Below are 12,386 nucleotides of genomic sequence, written 5' to 3' on the forward strand. Positions count from 1 at the left end.
CATAACATATTATTTGAAAATATGGTGTAGCTTCATAAGTATTTGTACCACTTATGTTGTTGATTGAGGAGGTAAGACTAAATATCGGTACAGTCTAAATGCACAAACAAGCCATTCACTTAAGACCACTTAAATATTTACATAGCCATTTTCTCTGCATGCTTCAGACACTCACAGACCCGAAAAAGGACCAGCCTTGATTGGGCAAGCTCCAGACACTCTGTAAGCAATTGTTCTATCTGCCTCATCTGTTTGGCCATGTGCTTCATAATAATAAGAAGTATTTTAAAGAAAATAGGGACAAAATTTTTGGAGGTGCTTTGCACAGTTCTGCCATGGACTGTATTTAAGTCAAGAGGTGGTAAAAATTCCAATTAAATGGTTTGCTTTTTATTGTGGAACAGGTTTTTTTTTTTTAAATCCCTATCTACTGCATAGATTTGAATAAATTAAACTAATAAACTAAAGAAATCCTCAATACAATAATTTTTCTCAGAGAAGGTTTCCCTGCTACTGCTCTGAAGTTATTTATACAAGGCCTGTAGGTTTTATATTTGGTAAATGGTAAATGGACTGCATTTATATAGCGCTTTTATCCAAAGCGCTTTACAATTGATGCCTCTCATTCACCAGAGCATTTAGGGGTTAGGTGTCTTGCTCAGGGACACTTCGACACACCCAGGGTGGGGCTCGAACCAGCAACCCTCCGACTGCCAGACAACTGCTCTAACCTCCTGAGCTATGTCTCTGTTAGAGTACAACTCCTTCTCTGTTTGACTCCAGATTAAAACACAAATGCAAAAATGTCAGTCCTGTGATTTTCTATGATTGGTGACAGTGTGCAAGAAAATAAATATCATTGCAAGGATAATGGCAGATAAACACCAATGTTGTTTCTACAAATACTTTCCTCTCAAAAATCAAAATGGCTTTAAAACCATAAAAGACCTTTTAATTCTGTAGGAATATGCATGAGGTTTAGTAGCAATAATATAGCGATATAAATCATCACAATAAAATTGTGATGTAAAAGGAAATGATAATGCTTGTAGCTGAATTGTTGATATAATTATCATTACCTGCCTTGATGGAACCAGGCCAATTATCCTACTGTACTTGCAATTCTTGTCATTTTTCTTGATTATTTTTTTCTCTCAAAAGTTTTTTAAAGGTATTTCATCTTATCATAGTCACATTTAAGATATTCACTGTGATCTCATATTGACTAGTAAGCCATATCGGCATCTGCATTTCTACCTATGCATTAGCATAGATGTCTATCTTTCCTACTTCTCGCATCCCTTTGGATGTACCATGGACCTGGGTCTGAGGATTAAACAAACAATCATGGTACTGTGGCATGATTAATCAATTTACTTAACTGCTTCTGTTTCCAGCTCTATGGCATAAGGAAGTCTTCATTCCTCCAAGACAGTGTCAGACCAATTATATGTACACATTTCCACATATCCCCTTGAACTAATTCATTTAGAGGGATGCATTTGTTTGTCAATGCAAGAATACACAGTCACACAATACCCAAATCCCTAAAGACTTTCTTATTTTTTACTTTTTTTGCACACATGCAAAACAGGCTTCCATCACTACTTTACATTCCGTACAGTCATTTAATTAATAACTAAACTTGTTCTGTTTTTTTAAGAAAGTCCAGCAGCCAAATAAAGTTGTGTTTTATTTTAAAACCAAACAGTCATCTCCAAGCACATTACTTTCTGTCCCTGTAATCAAATGTGAATAGTGCATTTTTAATAACAGTTAACTTGTGCTTTGTGCCAGTACAGAACAGGACACCTCATAATTTGCCATGAATGATATTGGCCGACCAGACTTACCCACGCTGGTGATTCTTTGAGAGACAAGGTCCTTCAACAGTGCATCCATGACAGGGTTGTGCCGGGAGTACAGTTCGTAACGATTAATCCCAATGTGGAATCTGAGCCAATTTGGGTATGAGTCTGCAGAAGACTCTCCAGTAGGTGGATACTCCTCTTCAGTCCCTTCATTGTGCCTGAAAGGTTGTGAAAAGGAAATCAAATGCCACTGGAATGAAGACAAGAACCTTTTATTGTAAGCAACTACAAGGAATTAGGCCTATGAGATTGCAGCATGCACTTAAAGTGCACAAAGGGATATTGATCATATTGTGCTTCTGATGCATGTTAAAAGTAATTTTGTTTCCACCCCCAGAGAATGCCTTGTTTCATGGCCAACACAGTGGTAAACATCTCTAACTATATGGGCTAATAAAACATAATTTCACAGGCAGCTTTCTGAAACACCTTTTTACATTGGCTTTGACCATACTTCTTCTGGGCATGGCAGTAATGATATGATGAGCATGTTTAACCATAGACTATGTGGTGTACAATTATCTCACATTCTGCTCAATTCCTATTTGGAGTGCTTGAAATAGGATGGAGTAACGGTTAGGAGACTGAGTCTGGAACCAGATGGCCCCAGGTCCCCACCCTGGTAGGATCAACTCAGTTATAGCATAACTCTGAGCAAGATTCTTCATTCTGTATGTTTCAGTGGACAAATAGTTTTGTGGCTAAAAATGAAATAAGTTACCCTAAATATGAGTATTCTCTAAATAAAATAGAATCAATGTGTTCTGCATTTGTTTTTCTTATTACCAAGAATTGGAGAGTCTAGTTTTACAGAGGTTATGTATAAAAATGAATGGCTGTCACAAAAACTGCATTTAAAACAAAAATGATATTGAATGCATGGAAGGGTGATTTATTTAAAACACTAGCACTTTTAAACTGACTTATTCACAGCTACAGCTTTGTTGAAACTGGTAAGAGACATTTGACGTTTCTGCCATAGTTGTTATTGTGTAATAACGGGGTGGGTAAAGGGGTTTAATGTCAGGTAATCATGACTGTTTATTTGCTCCTTTTACCGACGATACAAAACGTGTTTGTGCAGCAAATGAGGCTGAATGTTGACTAAGAATTTTTCAATCTACTTTACAATCGCCAATGCTTTGCACTTCACATCATTGTAAATGAATCTATCTACCACTACATAGATCATGTTAAATACCTATTGGTGCATAATTACACTATTTATTCAAATGAATGCAAAATGTTCCCCATTTACTTAATCAGAGCTTACCATTCTTGGTTCTCAGCAGCTTTGGGGTTGAATCTGATGTCAGTGTTGACGTTGAATAAGGTGTCTTCGTCGGTTAGTGGTGGTAGAGTTGTTTTATATAAAGGGTGTTCAAACAGAGCCGATAGCCTGGTGAAAGTCTTTGCAGGTAGATTCTTAATGACGTTCGTCTCCTGAATGAACTGCTTCTTCGTCTCTCCGTTCTGCGCATAGTGTTCCAGTTTTTTGAAAGCCTCGATTTTGTCACTGGCCCCTGTGATCTTTTCCAAGGAATGCGAAGTAAGATTGGAAGTGGGCTCGTTGCTAAAATCTTGCAAGATTCTCAAAGTATGCTTATTAGGCCAGCCGGATTCTGCTCCAGATCTGCCTCGTTGCTTTCCCCAGCTCTGAGGCTCCTCGCTCGGTCTGTGAGAGCAGGAGCAAGCGCTGTTACCGGAGTTCGGTCCTGCTGCTCGCCTCTCTAGCTTTGGTAACAAGTCTATCATAATGTGCATGGTGCACGCAATAAGAAACACCATGAGAATTAAAACTCGGAATTTACGGAAGAGTATCATCTTCGTAGTTCCCAGTTTGATAATATGTAAATGTTTGTTTGAAATAATGAAGAGATAAAGGAAAAAACTCACTACATCACCAACGACATTTATTAGACTGGTTGCGATTTTAGAAAAATACACGTTAAACACTTTGCCGTCATCATTTGTTGATTTGATTAAGGATCTCAGTGTTCAGCCAGATAATCCTTGCTAGCTATACGAGAAATCCAGGTAAAAACAAATTGTTCTTTTGATGAGCATAGTCAAGAATGTTTCACATGCAGCCAGGTGAGAAGTGACCACTGCATTGACTAAAATATACAATAAGAAAGCAGCTTTAACCCAACTCGTTAATCGCTTCAGCTGTTCGTATTTCGTTGAATGTAGTTGTTGTTAGGCTATATTTCAGTGTGGAGCTGAATGTCTTAGAATGTGGCAATCGCTGGCAGCCTACTGGTAGCGTGTTAAACGCAATAGAAATCATCCATAGTAAGTGTAAGCAAGGTCTCGATAGCGGCGTTCCATCCTCAGAACCTGTATTCTGCAGTACTGGATAGGCTGGCTCACATCATCGGAGTATGGAGAAGACATTTGTCCAACCCGTCCTTCAAAGGGAGCGAAAAGCGGCGAACGTTATTTTATTCCTTAACAATAAAAAAAATTACAGCTGTAATCAAGCCACTGTTTGTGATGGGTAAATTTAAAAAGTCCTCTTGAAGTAAAGAAACCCACAGCAGAATGCTTAAAGTAAAACGTTAATGGAAAAACTGAACGAGCTTCTTGAAAGAACATCCATCCTTTTCAGTCAGCAAACCAAGATGCGTAGCTACCAATGTGTAATCAGTAGCCTACCTAGATGCTGGACAAGCTAGCCACATTATTTTCCTATCTGAATTAAAACAAAATGCGGATAATAAGTAGATATTTTGGCAGGTGCCGATTTTTGGTTTCACCCCGAAGCTCTTCTTCTCATTCCGGGCGAGTTGAGCTTGTGTTCTTGCTGTTTAAGGCTGGGTGGGTGTGTTAAATATTATGATCAAGCGCTTCTAAATCCAGCCTTGCGAGCGTCATAGGAACGAGATTGGCTGAGTCCACACACGGGCAGCGATAGTAACACGAAAAGGCAGCAACAATCTGAGACTGTAAGCTTCATTTTCTTCTACCGAAATATTTCCCCTGCAGCTCCTATAAGTACAAGAAGAGGGCGTCGGATTCCAAATATACCAGGAAATGGGGAAATATCAGAAACACAACTGCGAGCCATTTACATTGCGAGTGTGTGTTTTATTATTATGAGTAGATGTAGGCATACATATTCACGGTCTTGACGTTTTATACTGAGCAGATGAGTGCAACTGTCTTTATCTGATTGCACCATAGTTACGGGGCAGTGGGCCCAGTATCCTGATTCTTCTTTAAAATTTTGAAAGATATATTGCTAGTCTCCACCTGTAATCCAAAAAAGGGATCTCTTTTCTAGACCCCCGCCCCTCACAAATTCTTGTTCTTCATATTCAGTTCATATTCTTGGCAAGAGGTGAAAGGGGTGTGTAAGCATTAGGCCTACACTGTAAAGTAGGCTATACAATCACATATCAACCGGCCACCGAAAGTTATGTTTCTGAACGTCCATATTCTTCTAAATACAGGTAAAATGCTATTTGAACGGGCAATCCAGACGAATTGCCAATCGTTACCTCCTTTGTTACACACAATGACTAGATGTTCCCCAGGGAATTTACAGTTTCATTGCCCCCGTGAAATGCATTGAAAAAGCAACCGTATCTTACCTATATAGCACATAGTATTTAGCATGACATAGACATATCCAGAAAAGGATATTCCACTAAAACATATCAGACATTTTACCACATTTATTTAAAAAAACAAATTTTTGCAAACACCTAGTCCCAAGGCAAATATTGTACAATAGGCCTGCAATATTGTTTATTTATATTGCTGGGCATTTTACTGAGGATATTCCAGTTTGAGAATGTCATGCAGTTTTGTTCAGTTCCTTAATCACTGCTCAAAACGTTTCCCCCATTGCTGACATTCAGTCTACTAACCTACAAAACCTACAATAAGTGTGTTGCTTTGTGAAGTGCACAGTAAATAATTATTATTGTGCATTTGGATTTTCAAACTGTAAAGGTAAGTTAGCTACAGTGGCTTAACACTATACTGTATACTGTATTATATGTTTGGAGTCCGGAGACCAATGGACCACAATTACACTTTCTAGACCGAGGGGTATAGTCAAGTAAGTAAGCAAGTAAATAAGTAATTAAGTAAATAAAAAAATAATATATTGGCTCTATGCACCATAAATATAGACAACCACTTTAATTTTATCTAAGGAATTTACCGATGGGTGACAAATTAAAGGAAAAACCCACATGAAGTGTCTTAGTACGGTGTTGAGCCACCACGAGCCACCAGAACAGCTTCAGTGCACCTCGGCATAGATTCTACAAGTCTCTGGAACCTTACTGGAGGGACAGAACATCATTCTTCCCAAATATATTCCTTTATTTGGTGTTTTGATTATGGTGGTGGAGAGTGCTGCCTAACACTTTGGTCCAAAATCTCCCATAGGTGTTCAACTGGGTTGAGATCTGATGGCTGAAAAGGCCATAGCATATGATTCACATCATTTTCGTACTCATCAAACCATTCAGTGATCCCCTGTGCCCTGTGGATGGGGGCATTGTCATCCTGAAAGAGACCACTCCTATTAGGATATAAACTTTTCATCATAGGATAAAGGTGATCTCTCAGAATAACATTGCATTAATTTGCAGTGACCCTTTCCTCAAAGGCGACAAGTGGACCCAAACCATGCCAGGAAAATGCCCCCCACAACATAACAGAGCCACTGGATCAACTCACTGTAGGGGTCAAGCATTCAAGCCTGTACTGTTCTCTTGGTGTACACCACACATGCACTTGCCCACTTGTTGAGAATATGGTGAAGGATAACTCATATGACCATATCCCTTTTTTCCACATCTCTGTGTAGTGCCTATGGCATGTCTGAACTCTCAAATGTGCATTCATTTTTTGTAATGAGGGGCTTATGCACAGCAACCCTACCATAATATCCTTCTCTATGTAGTTGTCGAGGAATGTTCTTGCTGACACAGGCTGATCAGGCTGATCACGTCCGGCATTGACATTCTTAATCAGCTGAGGAAGAGTTGCTCTTCTGTTTTCCTTTACATATCACAAGCATCATGGTCGTTGAATGTGCACTTTCGACCACAATTTCCGATCCTATTTACTGATGTCTTTCCCATAAATCCAAATGCACTTTAGTCACTGTTCCTATTGAAACACTGGCCAGTTGAGCAGTCTTTGTGACTGAAGCTCCTGCCATCAGTGCCTGAAAAATGAATCCTCTTTCAAAGTCACATAGTTATTTTGCTCTTGCCATCTTGATCCAAAATCGAGGTCAACTGGGCCTGCTCAGAATTTTTATACATGCCACCAAGCATGATAGGATGGTAATTGCTTAATCATGCAGTATACATGTATGAATACATCTGCATTTCTTATGTTTCTCCACTCATTTATTCATTTGTCACCCGTTTGTAAGCATATATTCAAGAGTTGATTATATCCATTTAAAATGTGTCAAGAGAAATGAATATTTGAATATCTTGTCTGTGAATATCTGGTTGGTGAGCCACCACCATGCTAAACTTTCACTTCAGTGAGTCACCACCAGGTTAACATTCTCTTCCGTGAGTCACCACCAGGTTAACATTATCTTCAGTGAGTCACCACCAGGTTAACATTCTCTTCAGTGAGTCACCACCAGGTTAACATTCTCTTCAGTGAGTCACCACCAGGTTAACATTCTCTTCAGTGAGTCACCACCAGGTTAACATTCTCTTCAGTGAGTCACCACCAGGTTAACATTCTCTTCAGTGAGTCACCACCAGGTTAACATTCTCTTCAGTGAGTCACCACCAGGTTAATATTCTCTTCAGTGAGTCACCACCAGGTTGACATTCTCTTCAGTGAGTCACCACCAGGTTAATATTCTCTTCAGTGAGTCACCACCAGGTTAATATTCTCTTCGGTGAGTCACCACCAGGTTAATATTCTCTTCAGTGAGTCACCACCAGGTTAATATTCTCTTCGGTGAGTCACCACCAGGTTAATATTCTCTTCAGTGAGACACCACAAAGAGTGAGTCCCATCCCATGTGGAGGAAAGGAGGGGAGGAGACGAGGACTGATGCCGCTTCATCAATGCAGTTCTGTGTGCTTCGCTTGTCTCCTGCAATATTGGGACACTGGAGGGAAGGATGACACAAAGATCAGTTTCTGGGGCATGGAGCTGCTGAGGTGGTAGTGGAGAAAAGGTGGATACATTTTTTGAATATTGCGTCACACCTCATATACAGTATATTACATGTTTGGGCTACTTCTGCACAAAATCTAAAAGGAAAACTATCAGTACACAATCCCTCCCTTGAATGCCATTCAATGAACTATTTAAAGAGGGTATTATACATTTAATGCAGCCGTATCTTTCATTTATTTCTGTGCTAAACATCTCCCAGTATAATTCAAGTTTCTTTAAAAGGTATTTCTTGCATGTCAACATTTAATGGACGGATGCATCTACAGTATTTAATCATGACTGACATGTGTATTTTTATTCTTAATACAAATACTATGACATTTGCATAGCATACGCTCTAGACATCTAATGCATACTCATGTCTTTTAGTGAGCTTCTAGCCAATTTATCATTGGGCTGCATGGTTGGGCCAAGTTTGGCACCAGAGTAAAGGAAAGTCTGCATAGCATAATACTGCTGAGTTTGTATGCAGAACCAAGGGATTGCACATGCGTGTGCACGCACACACACACGCACGCACGCACGCACACACCACAACTATAAGAAGCTTAAGTGCATTCATGTTAAGGAGAGTCCTTCACTGAAAATTCTAGAATGGGCTTTAGTGCTGGTTGCAGGTTTATGGGCCTAAATTTGCAATGTACTTTATTTTACTGTGCTAAAATGTACATGTAAATGTACAATTAAACATTAGTGTGCACTCTTTCAAATACAACAGTAAGGTGAGTAGAATAATGTTTATTTTATTTATGTTGGAGGTCTTTTTTATGATTTCTAAACAAAAAATCTGGCAACAGCATCATGAATTAGAATGATATTGAGTTATATGCATCTTGGCAAGCTGCCGCTAACTCCTTGAGAACACAGCAAGATATTATTTCCTGGAAGTGAGTGTTTGCATATATTCTCAAGATACCAGCTCTGTTATGGTTCATAATGTGTAAGAGAGGAGTTATCTCAAAATACATTTCCTTAAATCCGTGCACTGTATGAATATGTCAACATTATTTTATATCTGATACAGAGATGATGTGAATATTGTTTCTATATTGTATATACATATTTGAAGAGCTGGCAGACAGACTTTTCAAATCATATAGCAAAACCAACTATTTATTTAGTCTGCTAATGACAGTGATTATGTCAGTCAATTATGGGATTTTCCACTTTATGAAATGATAGGCTAGTAGCCACAGTAAATTTCACAGCGAAGAATTCTCTAAGTTTATGAAAGGGAAAACAAGAATTTCTACTTTCCATAAATAAAATTTCTTAAAAAATGCATATCATTGCCTCTCTATAAAGAGAGTTGATGCTGGTTTTGATTTGAAATTGATATTTAACTCAGATGCAGCTATCCAGCAATTTTGTAAAAGTATCGCTTTAATACAGGTGAACAGTGATCTGGGTCAGATGGGAAGGGAAGAATCTTTAGTTAGAAGCTTGAAGAGGTACTGTTAAATGGGAAAGCTCCAGATGGGACTTTAGATGCAATAACATAATTCACATATTCAGTGTAAAACATAGTAATTATCTGAGTGTATATATATATATATATGTGTGTGTGTAAATGGGACAGTGACACATTTTTGTTGTTTTTGGCTCTGGACTTTAGGACTTTGGTATTGTGGGGCGCTGTATAAATCCATCCATTATCTATACCCACTTATTCTGGGCAGGGTCGCCAGGGTGTTGGAGCCCATCCTAGCGTGCATTGGGCAAGAGGCAGGAATAATTTTGACTTTAAAGTCCATTCCCCTGTATTTGGTTGGCATGAATCAAAAAAAAAAAAAAACTATACAAAGAGATTTTTGTGCACATTTTTTTAGGAGTGTATGGGAACTGGATGAAAACACTTTATAATCTATGGAAGGCACTGCTGTTGTACCTTTAGGGATTGAAATAGGATCTTCAGCAAAATGTCAACATAAATATAGGGATAAAATGTAAACAATTTAAGGCCCCAGTGTATATAGTTTTGTTGAACTAATATCATTGTGCAAGTTGAGATCTATTCCTAAATCAGTTTCTAAGCCCTATCACAATAATTTAGATTTTTGTATGAAAATACTGTCACTTACAATAATTTTAATTTACACATCTGCAGTAGACCACTCTCATGGTCACTGGTCAATGGTCAATCATTATGGGGAACAGGAGGAATAACATCTTTTCCAAATATTAAGCCTATATGTTAATTTTCAGTGAAATGATTTGGGATGGAGAAGGCAAGCGGTCAAGATGTTAAGGTTGAGGAAACACTGAACTGAGAGGTCATGCAATTGTCCCTCAGACAACCTCCATATCACATAGTCTAGACACTTGTCTATATTGGGTAGCTAGTGGGAGGCTGGCTGTCTCTCAAAAGGAAAGCTAACAATAACAAAACACACAACCATTCAGTCAAAATTTACTGTGCTGGCTCACTGCTTCCCAGAGATGGGTTCTGGCAATTTGCACATAGCTGGCAGCTTGCATCTCTATAAATGAGATCTAAGCCAATAAAGTGAAATGACTGTGGAAAACATTTCATGAGATTAACATTTAGCACTGAATTCTGCAATTCTAAATGCTTGTGGTACCGTGTCTCTCTTATTTAGATCAAAAGGAGTATGATAGAGTTTAGACTCAAAATAATATGTCTGAATAAACAGCGTTCCAAGGATTTAAAATTACAGTTTATCAAGATGGCAAAAGGAACATTCTCTTCACCCTTGCCCAGGGGTACTGTCTATCTAATTCTGATAGTGCTATGTCTCAGACAACAACAACAACGGTATCATAAAAGTCACAAAAGTATGCCTTTAGAAACTGATTCTGAAGGAATATATTCTTTCTATAGTCACTCTTGGAACTATAAAACACATTTCCTCAAAATATCCTTTCTCTTAAAATTTTTTTAAAGCCTTGTAGCAGGCATCCAAACCAATATCCCGATGTTTTTATACAGACTTTCTTTGAAGAGGCTTATGGAGTGAGATGACATGTTGGAACAGTCCTTGAAAGAATGCAAAGCTAGAATAAAAAGAAAAACAGTCAAAGCCCTGGTCAGACAATTAGAAAGAACTCTGAGACTGACAGAGCTGCATTCATATTGGAGTCTAAAAACCCAGTCTACACTGAAAACATGAGGGTAACACAGGAGGGTCAAATGTCCATAGACACATTTTACTCATTTAAAAGCATCACTAGAATCTAAAGGGGTTTTTTTTTCAGAATAAATTTGTAAAATTCAAAGCCACCTTGCTCTATGGCACAAGGAAATAGTCCTTTCACTGAATGCATTTGGCCTTTCTCCCTCAGTTATATGCAGATTAAGGCTTGGTTTGTGCATTTTAAAGGTTTCAGGTTGTCAACGAGTCCATATAATTCCGGGAGAAAAAAAAAAACTATTAGCAGCTGTGGTCCAGATACAATGTCAGAGCACACTCTGGTCAGTGTTTCCCATCTTCCGCACAGTTTCCCTGTAGATCCAGCGTGCCTCTGCCTCACAGAATGTCACAACATGGTGGAATCTCTGTTGAAAGGTGTATTTTAGTTCATGCATTATTTTCCTGAGCCATGTAGCTTCATAATATTTCCTTACCTGCTGTGTTCAACCATAAATTGGTTGGATATGTAGAGCTTGGGATATACGTTTGATTTTTATTTAGTCTGTTTTTTTTTATTAAGTAGTTGGTGAGGGTCTGGGAAAATATAATGAGTTGAACTGATTTCTTTCCTACTATCTACAGACATGATTAGGCGGCGGCATGTTTTCTGTTTTACAATTTACAAATTATGCATTTGACAGATAGTTTCATCTGAAGTGTCTTGCAACAAGGACATTTAACTTGCTAATGCAATATAATCTCCAGTAGTTATACATTGGGCAGGAGCTGCACTTTTCTAAAGAGATATGAAATAAATTATAACCCTTCCCAAATGCGTGTGGAATGTGTGAGGAATATTCAAATAGGCAAATTACCATCATGCCACCAAATCAATAGATCATTCAGTAATGATTTCTGTTCTCCACTCCACATACAGTACAATACTGAATGTTGTTTCAAATGTAAAATGAGTAGGCATGAACTTTAGTGGTCATCTTCCCACCTTTGAAAAGAAAATAATAAAATTCCCCTGGAGTTCCCCTAGAGTAGCCTATAAATTCCACTGTAACTTAGTTTTCCTGTGTTGTGTATTTACATTTATTTTTGGTTCCTTTTGAAGAAGTTAAAATGAAATTCTTGATGTGACAAGGCAATACCAAAATGGTCTTGATGCACATACAATCTTTGTTTAATCTTTATGGTTGAGAGACTGGATTCCTTTCCCTGCATATATTTTTACTGC

The 12,386-nt window shown here is 38.3% G+C and overlaps 1 protein-coding gene across 1 annotated transcript in view; it reads right to left on the reverse strand.

Moving 5' to 3' along the window:
• fam20cb (FAM20C golgi associated secretory pathway kinase b) overlaps positions 1-4,818 on the reverse strand; it is a 50,401-nt gene extending 45,583 nt beyond the window's left edge. The window contains exons 1-2 of the mRNA XM_064322896.1: positions 3,145-4,818; positions 1,854-2,029 (exon numbers count right to left, since the gene is read on the reverse strand). Of these exons, the coding sequence (XP_064178966.1) occupies positions 1,854-2,029; positions 3,145-3,695 (727 nt within the window). The 5' untranslated portion in view covers positions 3,696-4,818. The remainder of the gene's footprint in view (positions 1-1,853; positions 2,030-3,144) is intronic.
• Between the last annotated feature and the right edge of the window lie 7,568 nt (positions 4,819-12,386).

Source organism: Anguilla rostrata, chromosome 2, assembly GCF_018555375.3.
Source record: "Anguilla rostrata isolate EN2019 chromosome 2, ASM1855537v3, whole genome shotgun sequence".
Classification (NCBI taxonomy): Eukaryota; Metazoa; Chordata; class Actinopteri; order Anguilliformes; family Anguillidae; genus Anguilla; species Anguilla rostrata.